This window comes from Zootoca vivipara, chromosome 6 (genome assembly GCF_965207765.1).
Source record: "Zootoca vivipara chromosome 6, rZooViv2.hap1.1, whole genome shotgun sequence".
In the NCBI taxonomy this organism is placed as follows: domain Eukaryota; kingdom Metazoa; phylum Chordata; class Lepidosauria; order Squamata; family Lacertidae; genus Zootoca; species Zootoca vivipara.
The window spans coordinates 95,450,691-95,467,542 of record NC_142589.1 but is presented as its reverse complement, the minus strand read 5'-3'; the positions used below and the strand labels follow the sequence as shown (position 1 = coordinate 95,467,542).

Below are 16,852 nucleotides of genomic sequence, written 5' to 3'. Positions count from 1 at the left end.
GACTTTGACGGGTGGTTCTGCAAGCTGTTTGCTTGTGGGGGTCTTTTGCTCGGTGGGTTTTTACAAAGCCGGCCTCTGGGGTTTGCGAGTTGGTTGTGGTCCGCGTTCGAAACCCGCCAGGCGCGTTTTGCACCCGTTGGCCACCGAGCGAAGATGCCCAGGTGCCGGGACGTCGCCGGACATCCCCACCATCTGGGGATCCTTGGATCTGGACCGTTTTCACACACTTAAGACCCCCACCCTGTAGGATTCCATCTGTGGTATTTTATCTGCACAACTGGAATGAATTTCAGGGACCAAAATGCTTTCCCCGACGTTATGGCGAATTGTCGCTTGTCTTCGCTTCCCCCCTGCTCACTTTTGGGAAGAATATTCCTATGTTATGAATGGTCCGTGTCACCATTAAGAAAAAGGCAGGAATAAGCCAATATATATGCGGACTGTCCCTGGATAAAGTGACTTTTCTTCTTTTAAGTTCTCAAAGCTCTTAACCCAGCTCAAGATTGTCCTCTGAACTAGCTAACTGAGAATCCAGTCTTTGGAAAATAAGACTTCAGAGCCGTCTTGCCCCCAAATTGCAACTGGACGCTCTGCTTTGGCGACGGCAACCCCGGTTTAAAGATCTAATGCTGTGATCTGGGGCAGAACCCACGGACGTCATCCTGTTCTGTGCCGGTCCGGCTGAGTCCAGTTTTGGGTGTGCCGCATTTAAAGCAGGGTGGGCCAGGGATAGTGGAAAGCAGGGGGTGGGGGGCTGGAAGCCAAGCCTGCGTACACCCCTTTCATTTCAAGTACACCCCCTCCAGGGGGGGGGAAATAGAATCCTGGAAACTGTAGTTTGGTAAGGGTGCTGGGAATTGTAGCTCTGCGAGGGGCGAACTGCAGTTCTCCTCTGAGGAGGGGGGGTGAAAGAGGGAGGGGTGATATAATTTGGAACAGGGAAGGCTAAAGGGCCCAGGGAGCAATGAAGGTGGTCTGCCAAGAATTCTGCCGTTGTAAGATCAGCACAAATCGGAGGGTTGGCCTAGATGGCCTGTGGAGTCATAGAATCATAGAGTTGGAAGAGACCACGAGGGCCATCCAGTCCAACCCCCTGCCAAGCAGGAAACACCATCAAAGCATTCTTGACATATGCCTGTCAAGCCTCTGCTTAAAGACCTCCAAAGGAGGAGACTCCACCACACTCCTTGGTAGCAAATTCCACTGCCGAACAGCTCTTACTGTCAGGAAGTTCTTCCTAATGTTGAGGTGGAATCTTCTTTCTTGTAGTTTGAATCCATTGCTCCGTGTCCGCTTCTCTGGAGCAGCAGAAAACAACCTTTCTCCCTCCTCCATATGACATCCTTTTATATATTTGAACATGGCTATCATATCACCCCTTAACCTTCTCTTCTCCAGGCTAAACATACCCAGCTCCCTAAGCCGTTCCTCATAAGGCATCATTTCCAGTCCCCTGTGGACAAGCGGCTTCCAGACACGCCCCCCCTTTTCCGTCTGCCCTTGGAGGCTTGAAGCCGGCCGACGTCCCTTTCCACGCCGGCATCTGCAGCGCAAGGATGTTCCGTGCGACACGACGCTTGTTGAATGAATGAATGAATCTTGATTCACATCAGCCACCGGCCATAGCAATATAAAAACAATACAATATACAAAGAATAGATCTAAAAAGTCGATTATATAAATCACAGTTTAGGGTCCTGAATCAGCAGTCAAATGGTGGGCCTTATTCTGATTGCCCAGCTAAAAACCTTGCAGCCTTTGCTGTCCCCTGCTCCTCTTGATCTGCCCAGAGAAAGGACACTGGGGCAGTGGCTGGGCGACCCGGAATGGACAATAAAAGAGGGGGGATCATCTCATTCCTCAAGTCTTTCTCAAGAGGGCAAGCCAGAAGGGAATCAGGACTGCCATCTCCGCAGGGACATTTTCCGTGTGGAATCTGTTGGAACCGTCCCTCAAGTCCAGCCGAGGGCAAGACATTCAATCTTGCGAGGATAAATGCTTGGTGGCTTTCCACCAAAGGTCAAAGCAAGGGGTGTGCCTTGCGTTCAAGTTTCCGTTGGCCACGAGGAGGCTTAGCAGGCAAAATCGAGGCCCGTGGGGGGGGGGGACACACACTCGCCGTGTGTGTGTGTGGCGGCTGCCAATCTCGAGGCTTCTTTGCCTGGGAAGCATTGCTGAAAAGACGGCACTCTTGCAAAGTTGGCATATCATGTGTTTCTCGGTGGTTAACACCTCTTCTGCGGAGGACTGGGTACCTAGTTCTCACACCCGCCGGCGAAGCTGGTTCTCAGGGGCTGAAATATATTAAATATATTAAAAGAGGAGGCAGAAGAAGTTTGTTTGGGGCAGGGGGAAAACAGAGAGCTTCTGTTATTGTTGTTGTTTTGCACCCAAGCCGTATAGCCATGCCAGCCTTTGAGTTCCCTTGCACCCTCTTGTGCCTGTTTTTTTAATTTTTAAAACCTATGTGTTTCTGGGAGAAAAGCCTTGCTGGGGGGGGGGGTGTTAAACCTTGTCTGCAGTCCATTTTCCAAACTCGGCCGGCTTGCTCCGTGCTTCCCTCCATTGCCGGGAACCTCAAGTGGGGCAGAATTGTTCCAGTCCTGCTTGTTAGGGGGCTGGCTTTTTTTGGGGGGGGGCTCCCTGCTCATGACACATGAGGCTGGACTAGATGGGGCCCCCTTTGGCCCGATATCCAGCAGGGCCCTTCTTTTTTACGACTCCCAAGCGGAACCTCCGTGGACAGATCCAGTCTATCTTAGAACAAGCAGGTTTTCCTCTGTACCACGCCGCAGAACGGGCCGGGGGCTCCCAGTCGCTTAAGACCCGCCCTAAAAAACCAGCCAGCTGCGTTTCACGATCGGTGCTTTTTTTCTTTAAGGGGTACTCTCATTTTGACTCGAAGAAAATCACCGTTGTTATCGTTCAAATTGGGACAAATAAATACAGCAAATGGACAAAAGTACAAAGATTCACAAAATGTTTAGGGCTATGCGCACCCCTGCGTCCCCCCATTAAAAAAAGCACTGTCCATGGTTCCCCTCGCGGCCCCACAGAGATCTCTGGGTGCTGGGTTGGAGGCTGGAGGAAGCTAAACGCCCCTTAGAGAAAAGGACCTGGAATATTTCCCCACGAAGGTTGAATTCGTTTTGTTCCGGGTGGTTTTATCCGATGTTTTGATGTGCTTGCAAACCGCTTTTGAGATCCATTCTTTGTGGTATAGAAACGGAAATAATAATAATAATAATAATGCCGTGGGGTGGGAACATTGCATTGTGCCCAGGTTTAAGGTGATGAGATTATACAGGTGAAACTCAGAAAATTAGAATATCGTCGAAAAGTGCATTTATTTCAGTAACGCAACTTAAAAGGTGAAACCAATATATGAGACAGATGCATGACATGCAAAGCAAGATATGCCAAGCCTTTATTTGTTGTAATTGTAATTATTTATCGTTAGGCGGGTCAATTATAAATTGAATGTAATTAATGAAATCTAATAGTGATGCTGTTGTTTTTTTTGTATTATTGTAACTATTTGCTTTATTACTGTGGAACTTCCAAAAGAAAGCATTTGTCAAAATGAAAAGAAAAATAAAAAATAATAAGTTGCATTACTGAAATAAATGCACTTTTCCACGATATTCCAATTTTTCGAGTTTCACCTGTATATCTGGGTTTCAACGCCGCCCAGGACTCTCCCTGCTCTGAATTAATCAGCTGGTTTTGGGGGGCTGGGGGGGTCGCCATTGCCCCGGGTGTTTCGCGGGGGGCAGAGGGGGAGCCCCCTTTCCTGCAGCCGAAAACGGGCGAAGGAAAAACAGTCGGATGGAGGAGAGGGAACCAGAGCCTAGAGCTGCTTTTTGCGCAGAAGGTGGCGAAACCTTGCCCTCTCCCGGTTCCTCTCTTGCCAGCCTGGCGCCAGTCTCGCTTTGAGAAGGGGAAGTGGGGAAGAACTCCTCGCCTGGCCAAGTTCCAGGCTTGCGGCTGCCTACCAGGGTGGGGGGTGGCAGAGAGAGAACCAGGGGCAGCTGTGGGCAGGACCCCTCCCTCCAAGGGCCTTGGGCTGGGTGACCCTTAGGTGCCCCTTCCGGTTCTAGGGTGCCACCCTCGTGCCTGAGCCTCCTCCGCAAGCCGCTAGTCCTCAGCCGCTGCCGAAACCCTCACGCAGGTACTCTGGGCTTTTGGGGGGCGCGGGAGGCGGCAAGAATCCCGCCTCCCCCCCCAAAGCAGTCGAACGCCGGAATAGGCCTGTAGCCAGCCGTAGAGATACCCACCCCCTTTACAAATCCACTTTCCCGTCGCTTCTTTTTGCTGGGGTCCGAGGCATGTCCTTGGGGGTCTGGAGGGGGACTTCGCACCCCCCCAGGTGAATGAGGGGAGGCAGGGGGGGACTGGAACACATTTGGGCAGGCTGGCCGCCTTGCTTTGTGGATTTTGGGGACCAGGGAACAGGGGGCATTGTTGGGGATTTGGCTGTGCGAAGCAGAATTCTAGGCAAAAGCTGGGGGGGTGTCCTGAGCTGCCAATTTAGGGTTAGGTGGGCTTCCCTAACCCCCCCTCCAACCACCGACCCCCCCCCCTGCCCTTTATGGTAAGTAACCTCTCCCTTTCTTCCTGTTGTCTCTCCCTTCCCAACCCCTTCCTCTCCTTTTCTTCCTCGGTTTCCCCACCCCTCTCCTTTCTCTTTTCTCTCTCTCTTTCGTTCTCTCGTTCCCTCTCTTTCTCTCTCTCTCGACCTTTTCCAGGTAAATCTCCTCCTGTCATCCATGTCGGCTCTTCCAATTTTGACAAGCCCCCCGACCCGTTCCGGCCGTTCGGGGCCGACACCAGCGACCCGTTTCAGAGTAGAAAGGGGTTTGGGGACCTTTTTAGGGGGAGAGACCGCTTTTCTCCCCCCTCGGCAGGCAAGGCTCCCAAGGACCCTCCTTCCACGGGATTTGCTGACTTCAGCTCTGTAAGTTGACGCTCCTTCTATCTGGATGGAAAACAAAAACATAAACAGGGCGGGGGGGCTTCCGGGGGGGTCGTTTTCCCCTCCCCCTCCCCTTCCTCTCCCTTCTCTCTCCCTCCTATCTCTTAGTTCCCCCCAAATCCCTCTCTCCTCTCATAGAATCATAGAACTGTAGTTAGACAGGACCCCCAAAGGCCATCTAGACCAACCCGCTTCCTCCGTAGTTCTGCATTAGTCCCTTTGTACGTCCCCAGGGTTTTAATTCGCTGGAAGCCGCCCAGAGTGGCTGGGGCAACCTAGTCAGATGGGCGGCATATATTATTATTATTATTATTATTATTATTATTATTATTATTATTATTATTACAGTGGTACCTTGGTTCCCAAAGGCCAAGTGTTTTCGAATGTTTTTCGGAAGCCGGACGTCCGACGCAGCTGTCGGCTATTGTGCGCCGATCAGAAGCCGCGCCTTGGTTTCTGAACATTTCGGAAGTCAAACGGACTTCCGGAACGGATTAAGTTTCATACTTTTGTTTTCGCTCTTTCTTTGGCATTTTTGTTTTTGAGACTTCTTCGGTTCATTTGTTTCTGTGACTGTGTGGAACCCAGTTCAGCTACTGATGGATTGATTGATTGTGTGACTGCGGAAACGGATAAAAGCCACCCCCCATCCAAACAATGACTAACAATGACTTCCTAAACATTAGGAAGAACTTCCTGACAGTAAGAGCTGTTCGACAGTGGAATTTGCTGCCAAGGAGTGTGGTGGAGTCTCCTTCTTTGGAGGTCTTTAAGCAGAGGCTTGACAGACATATGTCAAGAATGCTTTGATGGTGTTTCCTGCTTGGCAGGGGGTTGGACTGGATGGCCCTTGTGGTCTCTTCCAACTCTATGATTCTATGATTCTATGACTGTCATCAGGGCAGGTAATTTTACTTTTTATCATCTACAATAATGTCTTGTTTATTTTATAGTACAGCACATTGATTTTGTTGCTTTCATTTTATGGATCAACGGTCTCGTTAGATAGCAGAATTCAAGTTCAAGTGCTGTTTGAGGGGTTGTTTTGAAAAGTCTGGGACGGATTAATCCGTTTTGCATGACTTTCTATGGGAAAGAAGCGCGCCTTGGTTTTGGAACGCTTTGGTTTTGGAACGGAGCGCTCCCCATTTCCCTCCAGACCTGAGTTGGGGATTTGGAGGGGGGATCATCCCCTTCCCGGAAATGTTTGGGGCGTAGGAAAACCGCTTTATAATGTTGCTCCATAAACTAAGACTCTAGTCCTCAAGGTTTCGCAAAGACACGGTTTCAGTAGAGACACGGGGTGTGAATCACCTTCCTTGGAGCGAGAGATCCCTGGCTAGCGTCTTAATTATTTCGTTCAGCTTATTAGCGTTGGGGGGAGGCGGTGTTTGTGTTAGCAAAAGGAACTCAAAGCCACATTGTGGATCTTTATTCTAACGGCACGTTTGGTGTTGAGTGTTTGACACAGAGAGAAAGAGACAGAGAGAAGCTTCGGCTGATAAACAGGAAAACCTGTGTTGGTTTTATTTTTAATTTCTTCTTTTTTAATTTCCAAGGCACCTTCAGACTTTCTCACCTTCCTGGGTTGAGGTTTTTTTTTTTTTTTTTTTTGCTGAGCCGCCCCATCCATTTCCCCAGTGAGAAGCTAGACTTTGCAAAAGGAGGAGGCTGGGAAATCGCTGCTGCAGTTTTCCAGTTGATTACGGTTGCAGGCCGGCATTTTTAAAATAGCTAAAATACAAGGGTGAAAGCAAGATGCAATAATTTATTTTACTCTACTTAAAAAAAAAACCGAGCCAGAATAAGATCAGGGAGATGAGAGTCGCTGAGCAGGAGGTTAAAACAACTAAAAGAATTGCAAAATTTCGTAAGCGGAATAGCCTTATTGTGCTGCTATAAGGCTTGGTTTCCTTTGCGGAAGTTTTTAATGTTTTATCGCATTATTATTATTATTATTATTATTATTATTATTATTATTATTAGGAGCCGCCCACAGTGGCTGGGGAAACCCAGCCAGATGTGTGGGGTATAAATAATAAATTATTATTATTATCACTATTATTAGGGCTACCATACGTCCAGAATTTCCCAAACGTAGCCAGGATTCACCCATCAAAAATAGCATCTGGGTGGAATTTTGTAAAATGGATTAAAAATGTCCCCAGTGGGTCAAAAACTTTTTTTGGCGATTTTGCAAAAGAAGCTCACCGATCTTTTTTCTCTGAACTGTCACCTTTTGAAACAGGGCAAACCCTCCTCTACGTCCTTGATTTTTGTGTGGGTCCTCCTCTTTTTTATCGGGGGAACTTCCCTCCAGGAATGGGGGGGGGATTCTACCCCGGAATTATTCTTGCTGGGAGTCGCAAGAACGGGGAAAGGGTTTGCAGCCAGTGGCGGGGAGTTCCCCTGGTTCTTAGCTCTGTGTATGTGTGTGAATATGAGAGAGAGAGAGAGAGAGAGAGAGAGAGAGAGAGAGAGAGAGAGAGAGAGAGAGAGAGAGAGAGAGAGACCATACTTGGTGCAATTAGGAGTTGATAGTCTGGTTCCCACGCCCTTCGTGGCTTTTTGGGGAGGGGGTGTCCATACTTAAAGGTAAAGGTAAAGGGACCCCTGACCGTTAGGTCCAGTCGCGGATGACTCTGGGGTTGTGGCGCTCATCTCGCTTTATTGGCCGAGGGAGCCAGCATACAGCTTCCGGTTCATGTGGCCAGCATGACGAAGCCACTTCTGGTGAACCAGAGCAGCACACGGAAACGCCATTTCCCTTCCTGCCGGAGTGGTACCTATTTATCTACTTGCACTTTTGAACTGCTAGGTCGGCAGGAGCTGGGACTGAGCAACTGGAGCTCACCCCGTGGCGGGGATTCGAACCTCCGACCTTCTGACCGGCAAGCCCTCGGCTCTGTGGTTTAACCCACAGCGCCACCCGCGTCCATACTTAAGGGTGCCCCAGTTTGAATAAAAACATGGGGTGTCCCTGCAGTGTGATCTGCCCTCAAATTTCTGGCTAGAGCCCTGAGCTTTGAGAGTTGGGGAGGTCCCCAGTGGGTCACCTAGACCAGGCACCTCCAAACTCGGCCCTCCAGCTGTTTTGGGACTACAATTCCCATCATCCCTGACCACTGGTCCTGTTAGCTAAGGATGATGGGGGTTGTAGTCCCAAAACAACTGGAGGGCCGAGTTTGGGGGTGCCTGATCTAGACAAACCCCCCCCCCCCGGCAAGGCAGGATTTGAACAGGGCAAAGAACACTGAATCAAACTGAAGGGAGCCCCCCCCCCCGCCCAGTCCTCACAGGGGTCGCCCAGATGCAGCCCCTGTGGCGAACCCCAAAAGTGGGGCACAGCAGCAACACTCGCACCCCTTCCTTGGGTCCCCAGCAACTGCCATTATTCAGGCCATAATAACCTTGACCATAATAATAGCCTGGCCCTCCACGAAACCACCCTATATCCCGAGTTACTTGCCACGTGGGGCCAGGGAAGGGCTTTTCAGTTGCTCTGGGGTCCCAGCCGGACCCCCACCACCCAACCCTTCTGAGGATGCTGAAATTGGGGGGGGGATTTATCTGGTTTTGGGAAAGGCGTTTTTCGGACATCTGCATTGGGGGGATTCTTCTCTGCACGGTTCGGGGCTGTTCTCATTAGTGTGGGTTTCGACGCCGGCAGAAAGTTGAGATTGCAAAGAATTGTAGAGTCCAGAGTGGTCTCCCAAGTGCCATCTAGTCCATTCCTGCAATGCAGGAATCTCAGCTACGGCATCCAGGTTCCCCAGGCCTGACTGCGGGTGCCGGAGAGCTTCTGCACCGGGCCGGGGGGGGGCGGGGAGCACTGAGCTCTGGCCCTTCCTCGAAAGCAAAACCAAGCTTCCAGACCTCAAGGGGAAAGGGTGATCTCAACAGAGGAGGACCCTGGCTTCTTCCAAGTCCAATCCCGATCAGTGTTCCCTGCACTGGCTGGCAGCAGCTTCTGGCAGGAAATGGCAGTGAGGATTGATCCTGCAAGCTTCTGCATGGCATGCAGAGCAGGGGCTCTGACCACTGGGGTCTGGGGCTGCCGTCTGGTCCAGAGAGGCTCGGGTTCCAGAATTCCAGAACGGAGAAACGGCCCGGTTTCTGAGCCAGCGGGTTTTCCCCAGATGGAGCCAGAGTTCAGAGAGATTTTCAGCGGCAGAGATTGAGTCATGACGGGTAGCTCAGTCGGCAGAGCCTGGGCCTCAGGGTCCTATACATGCATTGCTGGGGGGCAGAGTTGGGCTAAATGACCCTTCCAACTCTACAATTCCCAGCTGAGGAATCCCTGACCGGCAGCCATCCAGCCTCTGCTTAAAAACCTCCCAAGGAAGGAGATAGTCTCGCCACCTTCCAAGTCAAACAGGAGAAAAAGTAGAAGACATTTCGCTGCCTGCGGAGGGTCGAGGGGGGAGACGTCTTAGCATCCCCCCCCCCAAGAGGAAGGCGGCACACCCCTCTCTGCCCATGCGCCGAAAGCCCTTTGGCAGCCCCCCAGGAAATGCCGGGAACTGTAGTTTTATCAGGGCGCCCTGAATAGACTACAGTTCCCACGATACTTTGCCGGGGGGGGGGAGACACCCCAGCTGTCTATAACGGGGCTCCCAAACGCTTTAGGCGTGTGATGAGACCAGGAGGGGGCGCTCCCCGATAGAACCGGGTGCTGCTTCTTTCAGAGGGTGGGGAGGAAGGAAGTACAGCGGCCCCTAGGGGTCGCCGGCCAGGAGAAGAGAGGCTCGTAGATTTGGAAAGAGGGCACTCCTGCGGTCATCCAGCCCCACCCCACAGCTAAAGAACCTCCCCTCTCCTTCTCTCCCCAGCTTGGCAATGAGGAGCAGCAGCTCGCCTGGGCGAAGCGAGAGAGCGAGAAGGCGGAGGAGGAGCGCCTGGCACGGCTCAGGAGGCAGGAGCAGGAGGACCTCGAGCTGGCGATTGCCCTCAGCAAAGCGGACATGCCCGCCTCCTAGGGGGCTCTCCGGGGGGGGGGGAGACACACTCCCTCTCCCCCCATTCTGCCGCTCCCTAGACCACCACCCACCAACCCGGTTTCCGTTCGACGAAGTGAACCGCCTCCTTCTTGAGACCGCATTTGGCTCGGGGAGCCCCACTCTGCGGAAAAGGACACAGAACTCGCACGGGGTCCCCGTCTCCTTACACGGATGGACAGGTGGGGAGGGGACCGCCCCCCCCCCCAATCCCAGAGAAGAAGCTGCTCCTCACCCCCAGGTGAACTCAGCCTGCCGTTCCCCCTCTTCCATTCATTTTTTTTGCCAAGGGGGCACCCCTCTGCCATCGGAAAAGGCCCACTTCCTCGCTCCGGACCTCTTGCTCTTTGAAACCTCCCTTGGGGGGGCCTGGGTCTTGCTCAGCTGTGCCAGCCTTGGGTGGGCATAGGGCGGGGGGGGGGAGAAGGAAGGTCCCACCCAGGCCTTCCACCCACAGCAGGGCGCAAGGAAGAGAAGACAGCCCGCTCTGCCTTCCTTTTTCTTTCTTTCTTTCTTTCCAGCGCTGCTAACGCGGGTTCCTTCGCCTCCACTGCCTGCACCCCCTTTTCTCTCCCCCCTAAGCCCCCCGGTCTCCCCCGATTCCTAATGCTCTCTTTGATCGCCCAGGAAAAACTTGCTGCTAACGGCTCTACCCCCCGGGCAGCCTCGAACGTTCAGTTAACCAGCGCCGATTCAAACCGAAACCGGGGGAACTTAAAATACGTTGCGGCCTCGAGGGCAGGTCGGTGTGTTGATCTCTCTCTCTCTTTCTCTGTATTTTTGCCTGAAAAACATCCTGGAAAGTCTCGAGAAAAGCAGCTCGGGGGCCAAGCGGTGTCTTCTGAGCCCCGGGCAAGAGGGGTGTCTCCGTTCCAGAGCCGGGTGGCAAATGCGGGGCTGCAAGCGGGTTTGCTTTGGACGTGTGGGTCAGGGTCCGAGCAGCCCCTGGCCTCTTGTGGGGGGCCTTGTGCGCCCCGTGAGACGGCTCCTCCTCCCACTGTAAGGGGTTCCCTCTCCCCCAGGCCAGGACAACCCCCAACGTCCCAGCCTCTGTGCAGAGAAGGGACCCCCGAAATTCTGCCCCCTTGCCTTGCCCTCCCCAGAGCAGCTTCTGCCTCCTAGCCTCCTTCCAGAAGGCCCGGCCCTCCTTCCATCTTCTCCAGGGGTCTCTTGATCCTGGTGCCTTTGCCCTGGGGAGGGGGGCTGAGGGCTCCCCATCCCCCTTCCCCACCCACGATGGGGTGGGGTGGGGGCTTCTCTCGCCCTCCCACCCCCTCTCCGAGGCGCCCTCTGGCTGCAGGGACCGAGACTGGCTCCGTCCTTCCCTCTGGGGGTCCGCCCCATGGGCGGGGGGGTCCCCTTGGCCCACAGAAGCACCCAGAAACACCAGCCCCCTTTGTGGGGGGGGGTCAGCCGCTTAGCTCCAAAAGAACAGGACAAATTCTGGGGCGCCGAGGCTTCTGGAGAGAGTCAGGTCCTCGGCCGGTTCTTCTTTGGCCTGCTAACGGAGGAGGAGGAGGACCCAAAGGAGACCCCCTCTATCCCTCCCACCCCCCAGGGAGGACCAGATAACGCGCCTTCCTTTGGGGGTCCCCATCCGCCTCCATCTTGCAGGCTGAGAAGCTGGGGGAACTTGCCGACGCAGCCTCTAGATCTATTACAATGTCTTGTATTTTTAATTTTTGCCGCCACCCCCATGTATATTGTCCCCCATCTGCCATCTCCTCAGCAGCCCCCTACCCTCCGGGACGTGAACCACCCCCTTGTGATATAGAGATATGTAGATATATATAGGAGATTTTATATATATCTGGGGGTGAACGTCCCGAAGTCTCTGAGCGTTGCCCGCTGTAAAATGTAATCCCACCGGCCTCGTGTGTCGCTCTTGTGTGTTTGTGTGTGTATATATATATTTAGTCCCTAAGATCTGGAAATGAAAGAGCGATTTTTGTGGTTAGAATCTCAAGGTTCTGCCAAACAAGAAATAAAAAAAAGTCTGTTTCTCTCTCTCTCTCTCTCTCTCTCTCTCTCTCTCTCTCTCTCTCTCTCTCTCTCTCTCTCTCTCTCTCCTTCTTGCTGCAAATTCTTGCTTCTCAAATATAGGGGGGCTGTTGGCACAGATAGATGCCATTCGCTTCTTAAGTGTGGCATTTTGGGGTGCAAGAAATAATGTGTGCAGGCACACAGGGCTCCCCCGGGGGTGGGCTCTGAATCCTGCACCCATTTCTCTGTGTGTTTGTGTGCGAATGAGAGCGAGAGAGAGAGTTCTTCGGTTTCCTTTCCTGTTGGCAGAATCGGCCACGGTTTTCGGTTGACCCGGGGGGGGAGCGTGGGGCTCTTGGCGCCTCCCCGGTAGCACCCCAAAACTACTCTGAGCCCCCTGGGGAGGGGGAGGGATGGGCAAGGCTGCCGCTTGTGGGGGAGAGGGCGGCCAAACCCAGGCAGGCCTTTCTCTGTCTTGCAGGGGGGGGGAGACACGGGGCAAAAGTGCAAGGGGCAAAAAGTGCCACAATCCACCCCTCTTACCAGCTGGGAACTGTAGTTTGCTGGGGGGGGTGCTTTGTGAGGGTGGGGGGGGAGCTTGTGTCCGATCCAGTAAGAGACGCCCCCTCCCCTTCCCAGTTTCTCTCCCCTTGTGTTTTGCCATCAGTGTTTTCCACACTCTCGACCCCCCCACCCCACCCCCACCCCAAGGCACTCATCTTGTGGCTCTTAATATTTGCGCCGTCCCTGTCCCCCCCCACACTGTTTCTTGTGGGACGCAAATCGGCTGCTGTCATTCTTCTCTCCCCCCCCCCCCGCCAGGCACCCAAAGGAACTCTTCTCAGCTCCTTCCAAGTCCTACTTAAGAGTAGACCCATTGGCTCAAATGGATCTGTGAGGTCTCTTGTTTGCAGAGTTTCCTTTTTAAACAAGGTTAGGGGACAATGTCTCTTTATATTTTTGGGGGGCGGGGAGAGAAATCATTCTCTTTCATTTCCTCTCCTCCCTTCACTGCTTCTCTCTCTAGAAATGTTTTTTTGGGGGGCAGCTGTGCCCCCTCCCAGTCTTCGGGCACCAGGAAGGCCAGTCCATTTGAGCTTAGGGGGTCTCTCCAAGGGGGCAGAGGGATTTGGAACAGTGGGGGAGGGGTTTGGGGGGGGGAGATGTGTGTGTTTGCTGCTGCTGCTGCTGCAAGGGGAACCAAGAAGCCCCACCCCACCCCGGCACATCCTTTGGACCTCGGCCATGCTGCCCCCCCCTCTTCCCCACCCCCCAGGAGATCGGCTGATTATGCATTGTGTATCCAGACATGTACATGACTGTATCTATGCTCTTGGAATTACCCTATAGCAAAGGGGGCGGGGAGTGGGGCGGTGGGGGGGGGCAGCGGGGAGGAGAGAAGGTTTGCGGGGAGGGAGGGGGGTGTTTGAATTTTAACCCATGCTCTGTGTTTTATTGTTTAATATAAGAGAAATGTTATTGTTTAATATAATAAATGAAAAGGTTACTTATTTTGGAGCACCCAAGACTCTGGGATGGCTCTCTCTCCCTCTCTCTCTCTCCCTTCTTTTTTGGGGGGTGGGGAGCTGAGTGAGTCAGACCTGCTTGTGTTTCTGCCCTCATATGTTTGGGGTCTTCCTCCCGGCAGTTCCAGGTTCCTCTGTTGCTACAGACAAAGTCTCTCCTCTCCTCCTCTGTTATGGGGAGGGGGGCATGGAAGAGGGTCCTCCATGCAGAGACACACCTTCCCCCCCCACCTGCTCCTCCTCTGGGGGTGACCTAGACCCCTTGACCTCTGCCCCACTGGCTTTCCTGGCTCTTTTCCAGTTGCCCACAAGTGGGGGGAGGCTGGCTTCAGAGGAGCTCCCTGTTCCCCATCTCTAGCTACACAAGCTCTGGGGGAAAGAGGCTGGTGGGAACTTTGCGGGAAGCATTGGGGGCTGCCACCACCCCACTTGACTCCATTGTACATCAGCGGCCCCTACTGCGTTTTCCAAACACATTCATGGTGAGGTTTGGGCAGCCATGAGGGCAGGGAGGAAGCCATTGGGGGAACCCCTAGGGTTGTAAACAGCTGAGTTACGTGGGCGCTTATGGAATCACCAAATGACATAGTTGGAAGGGATCCCTAGGGGTCATCCAGTCCAACCCCCTACAATGCAGGAATGTTGGGCAGGTGCCTGATGATCGTCTTCCAAAGCAACTCCTCTATTCCGAACTTAAAAATGGAAAGCGTAATGCTGATGGTTAACAGAAGAGGTTCAAAGACTCTCTCAAGGCAAATCTTTAAAAAAAGGTAATATAAACACCAACAACTGGGAAACACTGGTCTGCGAGCGCTCCAGTTGGAGAACAGCCTTGACCAAAGTTGTCATGGACTTTGAAGACACTCGAACTCAGGACGCAAGGGAGAAACGTGCTAAGAGGAAGGGACGCTTGGCAAACCCTCACTGGGATCAACTCCCACCCGGAAACCAATGTCCCCACTGTGGAAGGACGTGTGGATCCAGAATTGGCCTCCAGAGTCACTGACGGACTCAATGTTAAGACCGTGTTCATGGAAGACAACCTTACTCAGCTAAGAAGCATAGCCGAAGAAGAAGAAGAACGCAGGAATCTCGGCTAAAGCAGTTGGTTGGAGCGTTTTGCTGAGAACCCGCCAAGGTTTCAGGTTTGATCCTCATATATGGGGCAGCTGCATTGCAGGGGGTTGGACTAGATGCTATGGGGTCTTTTCCGACTCTACAATTCTGTCCCAGAGAGGTGAGACCACCTTGCCAGAGGTCGAGGACACATATTGAAGCCAATGGCATTTGAAGAAGGCGGGCGGGCAAATGATTGTGTATGTGTGTGTGTGTCCCCCAAGTCTCCCGGTCTCTGAGTCGCCGCCCCCCTCCACCCCCCAGCCTGCCCATTTGGGGTTTGGGCTCTCGGCTTGCTGGTGAACCTGTGCGCTGTGGTCGGGACGAGAGCCGGATACGGCTGAAGCCTTTGCAACAACAATCGGAGCGTATCATTGCCGCCGCGCTTCCTGCGCCCGCTCTCCATCTGCAACGAGGTTGTGCAACCCGGCTTTCTGCAGAATCTGGAGCCGCGGGGCTGCTTCCTCCAAGGCTCTCCAAACAGCCATCTCCTCCTCTTCCTCCGCCTCCTCCTGGCCAACTTTGCAGGCCTGTCCCTGCCCTCCTGCCCCCTTTCCAGAAATGACAGTGTTTCGCTTTTTCCTTGCTTATTTCGGCAACGGGCTTTAAATAACTTGCCAGTCATTTTCTGCAAAGCGGTCTCTCATTGCGGGGAGAGCTAATTCGGGCAAACTTTTTTGTGTGAACAACAACCGACCCCCCCCCCCAACTCCACGCAAATAGCGAGAACCTGTTTTCCTTTCTCTGCGCTGCCCGGTTAACCCTTGAATGTCTCACCTTCCTGGGCTCACCAGGGAAGAATTTGTGGGCGGCCTGCTGGCTGTGCGCAATGCGTGCCACTGCGCTTCCAGAGGGGGCCCTAACCCTTTGCGGAGGGTCCTGGAAGAGGTCTAGAAATGTCGAGAGTCCGGAGCGACTCCCTGAAGGAGGGGGGAGACTTGGAAGAGTTTGAAAGAACAGCGTGCGTAAAGGCGCGAGTTTAGAAGTTTTTATTCCTCTTGAGAATACTTAGAAACGCCGCCGGCCATCCGAAGGCAGGCGCAAGGAAGGGGGTGCCCTGTGGCATTTACTGCCCCAAACTGAAAAGGAGAATCGGATAAATTCAAGGCTGTCAATGGCTGCGACCCTCTTCGGGCAACCCGCAGCCCGCGACGCTCTCTGCGCACTTGCAAGAAGAGCCCGTTCCAGTTTGCAGTAGGATCAATTTTATTCCACCTCCCACAACCTGGGGCGCGTCAGGTGGTTTTAAACTATAACTCATTTCCTAAACCCAAGCCTGCGCTTGCTCTTAATAGTCGAAAAAGTGGGGTGTGTGTGTGTGTTTTGGTGACGGAGGGAGCTGAATTCTCTCTCCAAACTGCCTTAGTTTGCTGACTCTCTCAATAAGCTGTATTGGGTAAGCGGCTTCGTGTGAGCACCTGGGCACAATCCTGCGCTGAGCCGGACTTTTGCACACACCCATTTCCCCTCTCCTCCTCCCCCACCCACGAGAAGCAGCAACGAACTGCAACCTCGCTCTGCTTCTGCGCGGTTTGCTTTGCGGGAGGAGACGTTGGTTTCTTGCAAAAAGGGTTTGGTGGCGGTTGTTTTTGCAAAAATCTGTGCAGCCCCGCCGCTTCACCCCGTTTTTGTTTTGTTCTTAATGGCGCTGTGGAAATTGCGAGCCCAGCAATCGCAGAGTGTTCAGATACCTCCCCTGGAAGGGAAATGGCGGGGGTTAATTTGCAGAGATGCGATAGAGAGGGTCCGAGAATGACCCTCCGGCGCGTGGAGGAAGATGCGCCTCTCTCACGCAGTTTGTACGCACCGCAAGCGGGCGCATTTAAGGCTCTAGTTAGCGAAGAAACTAACGTGCCCTGTTCCAACGTCTCCATCCACCCCCCAAGCTTTTGGGGAACAGCGGCAGCAGTCCTGCACCCCCCCCTTCAAAAAAGGACTCTGCAATTACTGACATGCCGTGTTTACGTTTCACATTAAAAATACCCACACGCGCGCAAAACCAGCTTGCCCACAGAGCTCGGCCGCGGGCACATCTGCCGCAGCATCTGGAAGAGATTTCAGGGCGCTCCCGAAATAGCTGTCGAGTGAACTAAAAATGAGACTCAGATTATAGCCTTGGATTGCTTTTGAACTAGAGAGCCGTTTCTGGTGCAAAGCATTTGCCCTGCTGCGGTCCGTGCCTGGGTCTATTTCTTACGCGCTGAGGGGGGGGGGCAGGCATAGGATTTTTGGGGAGCTGGGAGGGGGTAGGTAAG

General features: G+C 53.2%; 1 protein-coding gene across 7 annotated transcripts in view; it reads left to right on the top strand.

The window, feature by feature from the left end:
- The window catches only part of EPS15L1 (epidermal growth factor receptor pathway substrate 15 like 1), a 52,390-nt gene extending 40,415 nt beyond the window's left edge, over window positions 1-11,975 (top strand). For 2 of the 7 annotated variants that reach the window (XM_088673105.1, XM_035116984.3), the window contains 2 exons: window positions 4,749-4,957; window positions 9,808-11,975. In XM_088673105.1, the coding sequence (XP_088529231.1) occupies window positions 4,749-4,957; window positions 9,808-10,381 (783 nt within the window). In that variant the 3' untranslated portion in view covers window positions 10,382-11,975. The remainder of the gene's footprint in view (window positions 1-4,748; window positions 4,958-9,807) is intronic. The other 5 variants (XM_035116985.3, XM_035116983.3, XM_088673108.1 and 2 more) reach the window with 3 other exon arrangements.
- Window positions 11,976-16,852: the final 4,877 nt, after the last annotated feature.